This window comes from Carcharhinus amblyrhynchos, chromosome 21, assembly GCF_965287045.1.
Source record: "Carcharhinus amblyrhynchos chromosome 21, sCarAmb.v2.hapA, whole genome shotgun sequence".
In the NCBI taxonomy this organism is placed as follows: domain Eukaryota; kingdom Metazoa; phylum Chordata; class Chondrichthyes; order Carcharhiniformes; family Carcharhinidae; genus Carcharhinus; species Carcharhinus amblyrhynchos.
The window spans coordinates 29622294-29639681 of record NC_137344.1 but is presented as its reverse complement, the minus strand read 5'-3'; the positions used below and the strand labels follow the sequence as shown (position 1 = coordinate 29639681).

The 17388-nt window shown below is 43.9% G+C and overlaps 1 protein-coding gene across 5 annotated transcripts in view; it reads left to right on the top strand.

The window, feature by feature from the left end:
- Positions 1 to 14701, top strand: part of LOC145356310 (neuronal-specific septin-3-like) — a 264326-nt gene extending 249625 nt beyond the window's left edge. For all 5 annotated transcript variants that reach the window (XM_080208914.1, XM_080208915.1, XM_080208910.1 and 2 more), the window contains 2 exons: positions 10715 to 10766; positions 13517 to 14701. In XM_080208914.1, the coding sequence (XP_080065040.1) occupies positions 10715 to 10766; positions 13517 to 13646 (182 nt within the window). In that variant the 3' untranslated portion in view covers positions 13647 to 14701. The remainder of the gene's footprint in view (positions 1 to 10714; positions 10767 to 13516) is intronic.
- The last annotated feature ends 2687 nt before the right edge of the window (positions 14702 to 17388 follow it).

Below are 17388 nucleotides of genomic sequence, written 5' to 3'. Positions count from 1 at the left end.
GTGCAAGAAGCAATACTTTTCACTGTAAACTAATACACGTGGCAGTAATAAATCAAATCAAGAATCAAAGTGTCCCCCACTAATCTTGAATATTGTACACTGAATAAGAAAGATATGCACTTCTGATAGCACCTGTCGGGGCTTAAGGACTCCCCTGCTTTTCTTTTGAAATAGTGCCATTAGCGCATTTTATCTTCACCGGAGGGGGCAGTTGAGCCTTCAATTTAACATCTCATCTGAAAGATGGCATCCTTCCAGTCAGTACTCCTTTACGGGGGTCAACCTGAATTTTTGTTCCAAGAGCCTGCTATGGGAATTGAACCCATAACTTTCTGATTCTGAGACGAGATAGAGACATATTCCTGAAGCTTTCCTTGTTGTCATACGCTCATCAGGACAAACCGAAGAACACTGAATTTCAAATGATCACCATTTATACTACAGGAAAGAAGAGTGCCGATTGGTTGGAAAGTCACTTTTGACCAAGGCATTACCATGGGCAAAGCAACAGAGAACTATAGGCACCCTCAATTTCTGGATAATATTTTTAAAAAGCACACAAGACTTGAACATATTTCTCTTGTTTGCGGATCAGATCCCTGTCAATCAATGTCACCTGCAACAAGCTGGACTGACTTGTCTTTTAGCTATTAATGCGATCAGGATTATTGAATGACATCTAACAGGAGATGCCTTATTTTGAGTTTTGCAAGTACGGGCTGGTTGAGTACGGTTTGTACTCTACCTGCTGTGAATAATCGAAGAAATACACTGTTTAATTTGATCAGCCAATCTCAGCGATGTACCTGGTATTGTACAGACCCAGAAATTCATCCGCAAAGTTGCTCAGTGATATGATCAGCCAAGCATCTTTTTGGACAGACAACAGCATCCTGTCTGTGGTAAACACCATTCACGTAGTCACGGCATAGAGGTAGTGTGAAATGGCTTCCTGTAAACCTGTTGCTCAAATTATTGAGGTACTTTGCTTTTCTACTGTGATCTGAGATGGTCTCAGATCCAAAACTGGCAGTTTTTGGTCAGTATGCACGCTCAGTATATATTTGATTCTCCGCTGCTTTCTCCATGACAACACGGTGATCAAAATAAAAAGCTTTAGCAACATGTTTCTCTTTTCAGCAAAGATCAAGCTCTGCGTTACCAAGCAACAGTATGTAGCAGTACCTCAGTGTTTGAAAAGAGATAGCTGAGGAAATTGTGGAGGTATTGGTGGTAATCTTTCAGTAATCACTGGAGGCAAAGAGGTCTCAAAGGACTGGAAAGTAGCTAATGTAATACCACCGTTTAAGAAGGGAGGGAGACAGCAGACAGAAAATTATAGGCCCGTTAGCCTGACTTCAGACATTGGCAAGATTTTAGAGTCCATTATTATAGTTGAGATTGCGGAGTACTTGGAAGTGCATGATAAAGTAGGGCTGAGTCAGTACGGCTTTGTCAGGGGGAGGTCATGTCTGTCAAATCTGTTAGAATTATTTGAGGAGGTAACAAGGAAGTTAGATAAAAGAGAACCAGTGGAGGAGATTTATTTAGATTTCCAGTAGGTCTTTGACAAGGTGCTGCATAGGAGACTGCTAAATAAGTTAAGTGTCCATGGTGTTAAGGGTAAGATCCTGGCATGGATAGATGTTTGACTGACTGGCAGAAGGCAGAGAGTGGGGATAAAGGGGGTCCCTTTCAGGATGGCATTCGGTGACTAGTAGTGTGTCTCAGGGGTCAGTGCTGGGATCACAACTTTTCACAATATACATTAACGATTTGGAAGGAATTTTTTATTTATTTGTGGGACATGTTAGCTGGCCAGCATTTTATTGCCCATCCCTAATTGCCCTAGAGAAGGTGCTGGTGAACTGCTGCCTTGAATCGCTGCAGTCCATGTTCTGTGCGTTGACCCACAATGCCATTAGGGAGGGAATTCCAGGATTTGACCCAGTGACTGTGAAGAAATGACAATATATTTCCAAATCAGGATGGTGAGTGGCTTGGAGTGAAACTTGCAGGTAGTGGTGTTCCCATGTGTCTGCTGCCCTTGTCCTTCTAGATGGAGATGTTTGTGGGTTTGGAAGATGCTGTCTAAGGATCTTTGGTGAATTGCTGTAGCGCATCTTGTAGATAGTACACACTGCTGCTACTGAGTGTCAGTAGTGGCAGGATTGAACGTTTGTAGATGTGGTGCCAATCAAATGGCTGCTTTCTCCTGGATGGTGTTAAGCTGCTTGAATGTTGTTGGAGCTGCGCCCATCCAGGCAAGTGGGGAGTATTCCTTCACAATCCTAATTTGTGCCATGTAGATATTGGATAGGCACTCGGGAGTCAGGAGGTGAGTTACTCGCTATAGTATTCCTAGCCTCTGACTGCTCTTGTAGCCACTGTGTTTATGTGGTGAGTTCAGTTGAGTTTCTGGTCAATGGTAACCCCAATGATGTTGGCAGTGGGGGATTCAGTGATGGTTACACCATTGAATGTCAAGGGGCGGTGGTTAGAGTGACTCTTATTGGTGATGGGCATTGACTGGCACTTGTGCGGTGTGAGTGTTACTTGCTACTTCTCAGCCAAAGCCTGGATATTGTCCAGGGCTTGTTGCATTTGAACATGGCCTGCTTCAGTATCTGAGGAGTCGTGAATGGTACTGAACATTGTGCAATCTTCAAACATCCCCACTTCTGACCTTATGTCGGAGAGAAGGTCATTGATGAAGCAGCTGAAGATTGTTGGGCCGAGGACACTACCCTGAGGGACTCCTGCAGAGATGCCCTGGAGCTGACTCTCCACAACTAAAACCATGTTCCTATGTGCCAGGTATGACTCCAACCAGTGGAGTGTTTGCCCCGATACCCATTGATTCCCGTTTCTCTAGGACTTCTTGATGCCACACTTGTTCGAATGCAGCCTTGATGTCAAGCGCTGTCACTCTTGCCTCACCTCTGGAATTCAGCTCTTTTGTTGATGCTTGAACCAAGGTCAGGAGCTGAGTGACCCTGGCAAAACCCAAACTGGGCGTCACTGAGCAGGTTATTGCTGAGCAGGTGCTGCTTGATAGCACTTTGATGACCCTTTCCATCACTTTACTGATGATCGAGAGTAGACTGGGTGATAATTGGCTGGGTTGGATTTGTCCTGCTTTTTATATACAGGACATACCTGGGCAATTTTCCCACATTGTTGGGTAGATGCCAGTGTTGCAACTGTACTGGAAGAGCTGAAGGCACTGTTGCTAAGTTTGCAAATGATACAAAGACATGTGGAGGGGCAAGTAGTATTGAGAAAGCAAGGGGCTGCAGAAGGACTTGGACAGGCTAGGAGAATAGGCAAAGAAGTGGCAGATGGAATACAATGTGAAAAGGTGTGAGGTTATGCACTTTGGAAAGAGGAATGGCGACATAGACTATTTTCTAGATGGGAAAATGCCTAGGAAATCAGAAGCACAAAGGGATGTGGGGATTCTTGTTCAAGATGCTCTTAAGGTTAATGTACAGGTTCTGTCAGCACTTAGGAAGGCAAATACAGTGTTGGCATTCATGTCGAGAGAGCTAGAATACAAGAGCAGGGATGTACCTCTGAGGCTGTATAAGGCTCTGGCCCTTCTGGAGTATTATGAGCAGTTTTGGGCCTGTGCTGGCCTTGGAAGGGGTCCAGAGGAGGTTCACAAGAATGATCCCTGGAATGAAGAGCTTGTTGTATGAGGAAGGGTTGAGGATTCTGCGTCCGTACTCAGTGGAGTTTAGAAGGATGAAGTGGGAACTTATTGAAACTTGCAGAATACTGCGAGGCCTGGATAGAGTGGACGTAGAGAGGATGTTTCCAGCAGTAGAAAAACTAGAATTAGAGGGCACAAACTTGGGCTAAAGGGATGATCCTTTAAAACAGATGAGGAGGAATTTCTTCAGCCAGAGAGTGGTGAATCTGTGGAACTGTTTGCTGCAGAAGGCTGTGGAGGCTGAGTCATTGAGTGTACTTAGGACAGAGATAGGTTCTTGATTAATAAGGGGTTATGGGGAAAAGGCAGGAGAATGGGATGAGAAAAATATCAGCCATGACTGGTGGGCCGAGTGGCCTAATTCAGCTCCTGTGTCTTGTGGTCTAATACTGGTCAGGCCTTTCAGGGCTGAAATGAGAAATTTCTTCATTCAGAGGCTGGTGAACCTGTGGAATTCCTATCACATTACACTGTGGAAGTCAAGTTATTAAATGTATTTTTAAAAAAAGTAGATTCTTGGACACTAAAGGCTTACACCAAGGGGATTAGGGAAGGCATGGGAAAAGGTGCTGAGATAAGAGGATCAGCCATGATCATATGGAATGGCAAAGCAAGCTCAATAAGCCAAATGGCCTACTCCTGCTCTTACCTTTTATCTTTCTGCGCACGAGAATCACAGAATCCCAAACATGCAGAAAGAGGCCATTTGGTCCATCAAGTCTAAACTGACAGCAATCCCACCTAAGCCTTATTCCCATAACACTGCACATTTTAACCTGCTAATACCCCCGACACGAAGGGAGTCTGGTCAATCAACCTAACCCCCACGTCTTTGGACTGGGGGAAGAAACCGGAGGAAACCCATGCAGGCACGGGGAGAATGTGTAAACTCTGCAGACAGTGATCCAAGGCTGGAATTGAACCTGTGTCACGGTACGGTAGTGCTTGCTACCGTGCCACACTAAAATCAAGTTAATGTGATGTTGATGTCTTTTGGCAGACAACATCCTAAATAAGAATGTAACATGAACTCAGACAGAATGATTTTATTTCCATACTAATGTAAAGATTACACCTGAAGATTCCACTTTGATTCGTATTTGACACCAGATAGAAAAATAGCCTTAAAATTGCGCTACTTTTCTAACTTGGATTTTTATGCTCAAGTTTCTACTTGAAATCCGTTGCATTTTGCAAATGTTAGATCTTACATGAACCAATGCAATGGGAAAGTGTTTCAGAAGGTGACACAGTGGTTAGCGCTGCCACCTCACAGCATCAGGGACCCAGGTTCAGTTCCAGCCTTGGGTGACAGTGTGGAGTTTGCACAATCTCCCCGTGTCTGCGTGGGTTTCCTCCGAGCGTTCTGGTTTCTTCCCCCCAGTCCAACGATGTGTGGGTTAGGTTGATTGGCCATACTAAATTGATCCTAGTGTCAGGGGGATTAGCAGGGTGAATGAGGGTCCCAGGAATAGAGTCTGGGTGGGATTGTGATCAGTACAGACTCAATGGGCTGAAGGGCCGTCTTCTGTACTGTAAGAATTCTAAATTCTAAATTTTTTTCCAGATTTGTATTAAAATTTATTCCTTGATATATTTGATGTGGAGATGCCGGCGTTGGGCTGGGGTGGGCACAGTAAGAAGTCTCAGAGCACCAGGTTAAAAACTAACAGGTTTATTTGGAATCACGAGTTTTAAGAGCACTGCTCCTTCTTCAGGTGAGTGGCCAAGGTGAGTCTCCATTCACCTGACGAAGGAGCAGCGGTCTGAAAGCTTGTGATTCCAATTCGACCTATTGGACTTTAACTTGGCGTTGTGAGACTACTCACTGATATATTTGAATGGTAGAGTATAGCTTTGTTAAAACAGGTGAACATCGGTTTAACATATTGTGCATTTTTAATTAGTGCCCGAAGTACTAGTTTCATTTGTAAAAATGAAAATAGTTCCATAGTAAATTAAATAGTAATGTCTAAACCAGGCTTGCTAATGTCTTTATGCTGTGAAATAAAAACTTGATTTGAAGAGATTTCCCAAATGGGATCTATTAGCAGAAATTCTAATGGTGATTAATTTCATTTGGAGGTGTGGCCGTTCTGTGGGTATGACTGGTTTCCAGAGTGCTGTGTTTTTAAACCAGCATAGAAGATTGCTGAAACTCAAACCTGATTAGCAAGCAGGGTCAAGGAGAATTCCAAGACTTTTTATGCATATATAAGTAAGAGGGTAGCAAGAGAAAGAGTAGGCTCACTCAAGGATAATGGAGGAGAGTGACGCGTGGAAACACGGGAAGTAGGTGAAATCCTTAATGAGCACCTTGTATTGGTCTTCACCGAGGAGAAGAACGTGACAGATGTTGAGGTCCAGCATAGGTGTGTGAACACTCTAGGGAACGTTAGTATATCAAAGGAGGAAGCTTTGAGTATCCTAAATTGCATTAAGATAGACAAGTCCCCAGGGCCAGATGAGAAGTATCCCAGGTTACTGCAGGAGCCACGGGGAGAAATAGCTGGGGCCTTAACAAATATCTTCACATCCTCTTTGACCACAGGCAAGGTTCCAGAGGACTGGAGAATTACCAATGTTGTTCTCCTGTTTAAGAAAGAAAGCAGGGATAATCCAGCAAATTATAAGTCAGTGAACCTAACATCAGTGGTGGGGGAGTTTTGGAGAAGATACTGAAAGACAGGAAGTGTGCACATTTGGAGGAAAATGGACTAGTTAGTGACAGGCAGCATGGTATTGTAAGGGAATGTCATATCTTACCAACTTGATGGAGTTTTTTTGAAGAGGTGAGGGAAGGGCTTTGGATGTAGTGTATATTTACTTTAGTAAGGCATTTTGACAAGGTCCCACATGGCAGACTGGTACAAAAAACAAGATCATATGGGATTCAGGGTGGGCTGGCTAGATGGATACGGAACTGGCTTGGCTCTCGAAAAAAGAGTAGCAGTGGAAGGGTATTTTTCAGAATGGAGATCTATCGCTAGTGGTGTGCTGGGACCTGTAGTTTGTAGTATATATAAATGATCTGGAGGAAATGTGGGTGGTCTGATTAGTAAGTTTGCAGATGACACAAAAGTTGGTAGAATTGCTGATAGTGCCAAGGATTGATTGGAGATTGGGCACAGAAATGACAGATGGAGTTTAACCTGGACAAATATGGGGTGATGCATTTTGGACAATCAAATTTAGGTATGAATTACACTGTAAATAGCAGAACCCTTAGGAACATTAACATTCAGAAGCTTCTGGGCATGCAGGTCCACATTCCCTAAATGTGGCAACACGGTTGGCCGAGGTAAGAAGGCATATGGCATGCTTGCCTTCCTCAGCGGGGGCATTGAGTACCGGAGTTAGAAAATCACATTGCAGCTACATAAAACCTTGGTTAGGCTGCATTTGGAGTATTGCATGCAGTTCTAGTCACCACACTGTCAGAAGGATGTAGAAGTTTTGAAGAGAAGCTTCACCAGGATGTTGCCTGGTCTCGAGTGTTGGCTATGAGGAGAGGTTGACTAAACTAGGATCATTTCCACTGGAAAGGCGGAGACCGAGGGGAGACCTGATTGTGGTCTACAAAATTACAAGAGGCATAGACAGGGTGGATAGTCAGAGGCTTTTTCCAAGGGTGGAAGTGTCAAGGAGGCACAGGTTCACGTACGTGGGAGGGGGAAAGTTTAAGGGAAAGTTTTTCACACATAGACTTGTGGGTGACTGGAACGTGCTGCAAGAGGATGTGGTGAAAGTAGGCACATTAGCAACATTTTGAGACATCTGGATGGGTACATGAATAGGGAAGGGCTAGAGGAATACAGAGCACATAAGGGCAGTACTGTACTGTAAGGGTAGTACTTGTACTTTTTTTCAACTAATGTGGGTTTGCACTTGAAATTCTTCAATTATTTCATGCTACTTTGGGGTGATTTTTGAACTGAAAAGAAACCCAGTGCAACCTAATAGAAACTCCAGGGGAATCCTGTTCCTAGATTGGATGGTTTAACAATTTGACTGTAATAATTCTGAAGTACACGGCCCCAGAACTGGTACCAATGCAGCAGAAATTTAAAGCCTTTCATCCTATTCCATTTCTCTAGCCATGTGTTGACTGCTCAATCTTCTTATTCTTATGCCCTTTAGCACTTGACACTGGAATAATCCTGAGATTACTACTCTCGAGGAATTCCCTTCCTAGCTCCTTAAAATCTGCTTTGAGAACTTTTTTTTTCCCTACCTATTTCATTTTCCCCAGTGTGGACCATGATCCACTCCTAAAAGAATGTCCTGCAGCTGCTCTGTGACCTCCTCGACCCTGGCACCAGGGAGGCAGCTTTCCATCTGGAGTCACGTCTACAGCCAAATAAGCACCCGACTGCTCCTCTAACTATGGAATCCCCTATTGCTATTGCATTTTGAACATATAAACAAGGAGAAGGAATGACCATTCAGCCCCTTGAGCCTCTCCGTCATTTTAATAAGACTTTGGCTGATCTGATGGTAGCCACATTTCTGTGTCTCTCTTATCCATGATATCCTATCACCCCCTTTGCTTACTGAGAATCTGTCCACCTCTGCCTTCAAACTATTCCAAGACTCTGCTTCCACCATCTTTTCAAAGAGAGAGCTCCAAAGACACAGACTCCGAACCATCCGAGTGAGAGAATTTCACATCATCTCCATTTTAAATGATACTTAAAAGCACAGGTTTTTAGCACTTTAGCCTCACTTCCAACTTTGCATCATGTAGCTTTTATGCCTCAGTTTCCAAAATTACAATTGTGATGACTTCATTGGCTGTAAAATGTTTTTGGGCATTCTGAGGTTACGAATATGCAAGTTTTTTAAGCTTAATTATTTGTCAAGTACCTGAGATTTTTTTTGTGTGCAGTTACCTATCAGTTGAATAACCCATAACTATAAATATGTGAAGCCAAGAACTGTGTCATCCATTAAAAATTCTACTGATCTCAACAAAGCCCATGAAGTTGGCCTTTTGGAGTATGAGCTCCCTGATTGATGTTATAATTGCCTGCCCAATCAGGGAGTCTCACCTGTGTATATGATGAAGAAATATAGAAACCCTACATTGTAGAAGGAGGCAATTCGGCCCATCGAATCTGCACCAACAATAATCCCACCCAGGCCCTATCCCAGTAATCCCACATATTTACCCCACTAATCCCTTTCACCGACACATCCCAGGACACTAAGGGGCAATTTAGCATGGCCAATGCACGTAACCTGCACATTTTTGGACTGTGGGGAGAAACCGGGTCACCCAGAGGAAACCCATGCAGACATGTGGAGAACGTGCAAATTTCACACGCACAGTGACCCAAGCTGGGTATCAAACTCAGATCACTGGAGCTGTGAGGCAGCAGTTCTAACCACTGTGCCACTGGGTCACCAAGAATGTCAGGACTACCCACACTCCGGATTCTGACTTTGTGCCTGAAGCACTGTTAGGAGTGGAGATGAGTTTGTAAATAAAGGGAATCTGGTGAAGGGACGCAGGCCTCTCAGGAGCTATTTCAAATATGTTGGTTAACTGTGTCTGGATCGAGTGTTTTATTTCCAATTGAATCCACTATTGTGGAGATAGTGCATTTTCTTCTGCCCTCTTGTGGTCGTTTGATGAGTTGAAGGTGTTTATAAAATAATTGATCAAAGAGGTAAACAACTTCTTGTTCTATTACTTCCCAGTGGATAAATATAGCAACTTGCAGTTGTGTAATATCTTTAAAAATAATATACAAGGTGTAATCAGGTGAAAATGGACACTGAACCAGGAAATGGGATTATAAGAGAAGCTCAGTCAAAAGATGGTACAAAAAATGTTAAAAATTGTACCACAGCATTAATAAAAAAGATATTTTATGCAGAACTGTGCTGTGCCTGGCAGCCTTAAAATCTTTCTCGTGATCTGCCATTCCTCCTGTTACTGCTGATACGAGCAAAATAAAAATTCACAAGTAACCAGCAAGGACTTTGGCTGGGAAATGGGCGTGGCTCGGGTGCAGAAAATGGCCTTGTTGCAAAATGCATTTTTCTTTCAGTTACAATCAGCTTTTATCCTGTTTTATCCCTTTCCCAATAAACAAAGCAGTACGTTTGGAGTTCTGAAACTTTTCAAAGGTTCTTGAGAGTAATTTTGCTATCTCTCACTCTCAAGAAACATAGCTCGGCACTTCATGAACTGAGTTAGATTCCTGAACAACACAGTCCAGGTCCCAGTAAAGGACATTTGAGTTCTGCATTCTGTGAAATCAGATGTAAACAAAATCAAAGTGGAAACACTATATGGCTGGAATATTGCTGCCTCGCCTGCCCCAGAATTGGGGCGGGGAAGGCTCACAGAACGACATTCTCTGTTGGCCTCGGGTGGGATCTTCTGTGCCTCGGGCGAGTGAGGCGGTAAAACTTTGGCATACAATATGAGTTTCATGAGTCTTGGGAAGCAAGGTTGCAGATAAGTTGATTTGCAGTGAATGCCTGCTTATATAAGAACACTGAATCGATTTCAATTATTCAGCCTATTTGTTGTCCTGGCATGCACTGGATGCTATTTGAGTTCCCTACTCATCTACATATTGTTTTATGGACAGAGATGAGGGAGAGATTGGAACCCCATTTCTCTTCCCTAACTGTCTGTAATCAGTTTTTTTTAAAACAACACATGTTTCTTAAGCATATGATCAAGTTATGGGGTTTAAATAAAGAGAATTATTTATGCATGCATTCACCCCAAAAGTCTAAATGCTGTATCACACCCTGCAACAAATACATTCAGCGTATATATACTGCAAGTTTTGCTGCATTCTCATTGTAATAGACAGGATTGCAACATGCCGATGGATGACGAGGCAATGAGGTGACCCATGGAGCAACATAAATTTGAACACAATATTACATACAACATTATCAAAGTAGATCATATAGGATAACCATTCAAAATAATCACAACAGATTCTACATTAACTCTTTTTCAATCTCTTACAGTGGAAAATATGTCTCACTGCGAATTTGCCTATTTGCGTGATCTGCTGATAAGGTGAGTTGGGAAGAGGTTCTTTTCTGCAGGGAAACCTTATCTATACACTTATTTTGCTTTACTAAATGCTGTTGGTGTGATGCACCATGTGTATTTTATTTCAAAAAGCAGTTCACGTTCAGGGGTGGTAGGCTTATTTGCAGTAATGTGTTTCAACGCTCCAGTATCAAGGTTACTCTGTTGCTTGTAAATTTCACTATTGAGTGAAACATCTAACTTGAAATAATCAGCCTTAAGTTGCTGTAACTGGGCATCTGCTACTGGTTAAACTGGTTAGTTAACTAGCCCTACTTCAGCTGTAGAAGCTGTTTGGTAAAGTTGCTAAAAGTCAGAGCTGATGGTGGTGGAGAGAAGCTGGAGGGGAGTGAAGAGAGCAGAACAGGGTAATTCCTTAACCAGTGAGATGTAAAGGTTGGAAAATATGTAGTGTAAGGATTGGGAAGAAGGTGAATCCATGTCAAGTGCAAAAAGAAACCAGGAAAAGAAACCAAGATTGGTGGAATGGCAAATTGCGCAGAGGGTGTGGAGAGTCTGCAGAAGGATCTAGATAGGCTGGGCGAATGGGCCAGGAAATGGCAAATGGAATTTAATGTTGGCAAGTGTGAGGTGATCCACTTTGGTAGGAATAATGGTAGGAAGGACTATTACTTACGTGGCCAAAAACTGCAGCAGGCGACGGTGCAGAGGGACCTCGGGGTCCTTGTGCATGAGTCGCAAAAACCCAGTCTGCAGGTGCAGCAGGTGGTTAGGAAGGCGAATGGGATGCTGGCCTTCATAGCGAGGGGGATTGAATATAAAAGTAGGGAGGTCTTGCTGCGGCTGTATAGGGCATTGGTGAGGCCGCAGCTGGAGTACTGTGTGCAGTTTTGGGCGCCGTACTTACACAAGGATATTTTGGCCTTGGAGGGAGTGCAGAGGAGGTTTACTAGGCTGATACTGGAGTTGAGGAGGTTGAGCTATGAGGAGAGGCTGAATAAACTAGGCTTGTACTCGTTAGAGTTTAGAAGAATGAGGGGAGATCTCATTGAGACGTATAAGATGATGAATGGGATGGATAGGATAGAGGTGGAGAGACTCTTCCCGCTCAGAAAGGACAGTAGGACTAGGGGGCACAGCCTCAAGATAAAGGGGGGTGCGGTTTAGAACGGAGTTGAGGAGGAACTTCTTCACTCAAAGGGTGGTGAATCTCTGGAATTCTCTGCCCGTTGAGGTGGTGGAGGCTGCCTCGCTAAATATTTTTAAGACGCGGGTTGATGGGTTTTTGATAAGCGAGGGGATTAAGGGTTATGGGGAGAGGGCGGGAATGTGGAACTGAGCCACGACAGATCAGCCATGATCTTATTGAATGGCGGGGCAGGCTCGAAGGGCTAGATGGCCTACTCCTGCTCCTATTTCTTATGTTCTTATGTTCTTATTATGAATGCCAAGAAAGATTGATTTGAGGGGGAGAAAAGAAAAAGAGACAAACGAAAAGTAAGAAAACATTAAGTTTGACATTTTTAAATCCCCCCTGTAATATTCGAAACATCAGAAATTTTGTAAAAGGTATTTTTTTTCAGTGCCAGTGATGTTCATTGGTTATAATTAACAATGATCACAATTATAAAGGTATGTGTGCTTCTAATTATTAACACTAGCTGTCTTGTGCATTTTCAATTTAGGCAAATACAGCCTGACATTCAATGCAGGGCAGTGGTGATCAAAGAGCAAATTGCTGTTTTCACAAAGCTAATGATGGAGTGATGCAACTTGGAAAACTTCCTTTATCACATTTAACTGCACGTTTCCTCCACTTCCAAAGTTGCTGCATCATTTCTTCCAACCAATGTTAGCCTCGCCGTTATTTTGAAAGCAAATTCCAATTTAATTTAGCATTCCTCTGATACTGAAGTAGTCCATGTCTAAATGTGACAAGACCTGGACACTATTTTGTGTTGCTCTGAAGTGGCAGGCAAACATAAATGCCAGGGAGTAACTGTCTCCAACAAAACAGAATCTAACCATCATCCTTTCATATTCAATGGCATTACTATTGTTTAATCTCCCACTATCAACATCCTATGGTTACTATTGACCAGAAACTCAACTGGATTAACATTATAAAGACTGTAGTTACAAGAACTGGTCAGAGCTAGGAATCCTGTGGTGAATTACTCACTTCCTCATTCCCCAAAGTTTCTCCCCCGTCTGAATGCAAAAGTCAGGAGTGTGATGGAAGACTCTCCACTTGCCTGGATGGAGTGCAGTCTGAACAACACTCAGGAAACTTGAAACCATTCAGGACAAAGTAGTCTGCTTGATTGGCACTACATGCTCAAACACCTACTCCCTCCACCAATGCTCAGTGCAGCAGTGTGAACTGCCTACAAGATACACTGCAGGAGCTCAACATGGCTCCTCAGATGGCACCTTCCAAACTCATAACCATCTAGCAGGATAAGGGCAGCAGATACATGGGAACACCATCACTTGGAAGTTCCCCTCCAAGTCACACATCATCCTGACTTGGAACTACATTGCCGTTCCCTCACTGTTGCTGGGTCAAAATCCTGGAACACCCTCCCAAAGAGGGACTGCAGTGGTTCTAGAAGGCAGCTTACCACCACCTTCCCAAGGGCAACTCGGGTTGGGAAATATATGCTGGTCTAGCCAGCGATACCTATGAGTGGTTTAAAAAAAAGTACATTTTAAGCTGGTTCAGGATTTCAAGTTAAATATTCTGATGATGACATTGTATAAATATCCCCCAGGACTCACATGCAGAATCTCAAAGATGTGACCAGTGCCATTCACTATGAAGCATATCGAGTTCAACGGCTGAGTGAAGGAAATGAGTTTTCCAATGGAATAGCCGAAAAGGACATGAACAGCAACATGTAAAATATATCTGGCTTTTCCTTCAGGCTGCTGAATTTATTTGACCAGCTAATAATTTAGGTTAAAAAAAAGAATGTGGTGGTGTATCCGCACTGCTCATCTTAAGATAATTTATTCCACACTGTGCTATTCTGTTCACAAATGAATGACCATTACACATCACAAAACTGAGTGGTGCACAGTTTGCCATGTTTTTATACTGTCTTGCTTCATAGATTAACTTTTTTTAGATTTGCATGACACCAAACAGGCTATTCAGAACTCTTCTGCAGCAGACCACAAAATTGATTTTTGTGGTTGACTTTATTTTGCAATAAAACTAAATTGTTCAGGGAGAAACTTAAAACAAAATTTGCGTTAATTTGTGAACAGAATGTTTCGGTGGATTAAAAATTGCTTTTAATACTATTGCAGTGCTAAAGCTAAGTATGTGTTCTACAGGACAAAAAGAACAGAATGTAATTGGCTTAATTATTACTATATTTATTTCCACTATATTACTAGCATGTTTCAGTATATCAAGACACCACCAACTGACATGTATTCAAGAAAATCCCAAAGTGCTCTCTTTCCTTGGTGATTATAATTAAAGAAATGAAAGGCACACACACACACACACACACACACACACACACACACACACAATGGAAAAATTTACATTTGCGAAATAAAGTGCTGGTGGTGGTTGTTTTTTAAAAAGAAAAGACAAACTCTTTAATGATGTAAACAATATGAAACAGTGAGTAGAAAGACCGCTTCTTTGCCAAAATATGTATTGCTCACTGAAAGATATAGAGGTAGTTTTTCTTAAAATGCGGCACATCTTGGACCTTTATCCATCTTAAGCAACGTGTAAAAGGAATGTCACATTAGTTACTCAGTATTTTGAAACTGTAATTATATTGAAAAATTGAAGCTTATCTTTTGTCTTTCATTGTATGACCTTTATATGTGCATTTTTTTGGGGGTTTACATTCATTGTCAAATTAGACTTTTTATATAAAATAAAAATGTGTTTGATATATATTTCCTAAAATAAACATCGCAAATTTAATGTTTTTAACTGCCTTTTGATATTTTGACTGTGTTCATCATTAATTAAGCATTTAAAGAAGACAAAATGGTATGTTAGCCTTTATTATAGGAGAATTTGCATATCGAATAAAGGACGCACCATTTAGAATGGAGATGAGGAGGAATTTCTTCACTCAGAGGGTAGTGAATGTTTGGAATTCTCTGCCCCAGAGGGCTGTGAGGTTCCCTCGTTGAATATGTTCAAGACTGAGACAAATAGGTTTCTGTATATTAAAAGCATTAAGGCATAGTAAATTGTCTTTCAAGTAGAAGATAGGTCATGATCTCATTAAATGGAGTGTCCTCAAAAAGCTGAATGGCCTACTGCTCCAATTTCTCGTGTTGGTGTTTAATGCAGTTTATTGAAGTTAAGGCTCTCAAATTGGGATAGAATCCATACAATACAGAGGCCATTCGGCCCATCGAGCATGCACCAACGGCAGTCCCACTGCTGAGGGCAATTTAGCATGACCAATCAGCCTAACCTACACATCTTTGGAGTGTGGGAGGAAACCATTTTCCCCCCCATACTTCTTCATATTCTCACAAGCCTCCTGCCCCTCACCTTGAACCTATGTATCCTCGTGACTGACCTTTCAACTAAGGGGAACAACTGCTCCTTATCCGTTCTGTCCATGTCCTTCATAATTTTGTACACCTCGATCAGGTTGACCCTCAGTCTTCTCTGCTCCAACGAAAACACCCCAAGCCTGTCCAACCTCCCTTTGAAACTTAAATGTCCCACCCTAGGCAACGTCCTTGTGAATCTCCACTGCACCGCGCCCCCACCCCCAGTGGCATTCACATCCTTTTGATAATGTGGTGACCAGTACTGCACACAGTACTCTGAATATGGTCTCAGCAAAGTTCTATACAACTCCAACATGATTTCCCTGCTTTTGTAATCTATGTAAGAAGTCTCACAACAACAGCTTATTTGTTAGCACAAGCCACTAGCTTTCAGAGCACTGTCCCTTCATCAGGTGAATGGGAGTTCACAAACAGGGCATATAAAGACACGCTGAATTTACAAAATAATGGTTGGAATGTGACTCTTTAGAGGTAAGCAAGTCTTAAAGGTACAGACAATGTGAGTGGAGAGAGGGTTAAGCACAGGTTAAAGAGATGTGTATTGTCTGAAGCCAGGGTAGTTGGTGAGATTTTGCAAGCTCAGGCAAGTTGTGGGGGTTACAGACAGTGTGACATGAACCCAAGATCCCGGTTGAGGCCGTCCTCATGTGTGCGGAACTTGGCTATCAGTCTCTGTTCAGCGACTTTGCACTGTTGTGTGTCGTGAAGGCCACCTTGGAGAACGCTTACCCGAAGATCAGAGACCGAATGCCCATGACAGCTGAAGTGTTCCCAACAGGAAGAGAACACTTGCTTGGTGATTGTCGAGTGGTGTTTATTCATCTGTTGTTGTGGCGTCTGCATGGTCTCCCCAGTTTACCATGCCTTGGGACATCCTTTCCTGCAGCGTATGCCGAGTTGCAAGTGTATGTACCATGTAACTGGTGGATGGTGTTGTTACGTGAGATGATGGCGTCTGTGTCAATGATCTGGCATGTCTTGCAGAGGTTGCTATAATAGGGTTGTGTGGTGTCGTGGTCACTGTTCGCCTGAAAGCTGGGTAGTTTGCTCCTGAAAATTGTCTGCTTGAGGCTATGCGGTTGTTTTGAAGGCAAGAAATGGGGGTGTGGGGATGGCCTTGGTGAGACGTTTGTCTTCATCAATGACATGTTGAAAGCTCCGGAGGAGATGTCGTAGCTTCCCTGCTCCGGGGAAGTACTGGACGACGAAGGGTACTCTATCCGCATGTCTTTTCAATCTGTGCTTAACCCTCTCTCCACTCACATTGTCTTTACTTGTAAAGACTTGCATTCCAACCATTATTTTGTAAATTGAGTTTGTGTCTTTATATGCCCTGTTTGTGAACAGAACTCCCACTCACCTGATGAAGGGGCAGTGCTCTGAAAGCTCGTGGCTTGTGCTATAAATAAACCTGTTGGACTTCAACCTGGTGTTGAGAATTCTTGCTCTGTTTACCCCAGCCCAATGCTGGCATCTTCACATCTTTTGTAACCTATGCCTCTCCTCTCCCCTCCCTCCCTCCCTCCCTCCCCTCCTTTTCCCCCTCTCCCCTCCCTCTTCCTTGCCCCCCATCCCCTCCCCCCTCCTCCTTCCCCCCTCTCCTCCCTCCTCCTTCCACCCCCCTCTCCTCCCTCCCTCCTTCCACCCCCCTCTCCTCCCTCCTCCTTCCGTCCCCCCTCCTTCCCCCTCTCCCGTCCCCCCTCCTTCCCCCCTCTCCCGTCCCCCCTCCTTCCCCCCTCTCCCGTCCCCCCTCCTTCCCCCCTCTCCCGTCCCCCCTCCTTCCCCCCCTCCCGTCCCCCCTCCTTCCCCCCCTCCCGTCCCCCCTCCTTCCCCCCCCTCCCGTCCCCCCTCCTTCCCCCCCCTCCCGTCCCCCCTCCTTCCCCCCCCTCCCGTCCCCCCTCCTTCCCCCCCCTCCCGTCCCCCCTCCCGTCCCCCCTCCTTTCCCCCCCTCCCGTCCCCCCTCCTTTTCCCCCCCCTCCCGTCCCCCCTCCTTTCCCCCCCCTCCCGTCCCCCCTCCTTCCCCCCCCTCCCGTCCCCCCTCCTTCCCCCCCTCCCGTCCCCCCTCCTTCCCCCCCCTCCC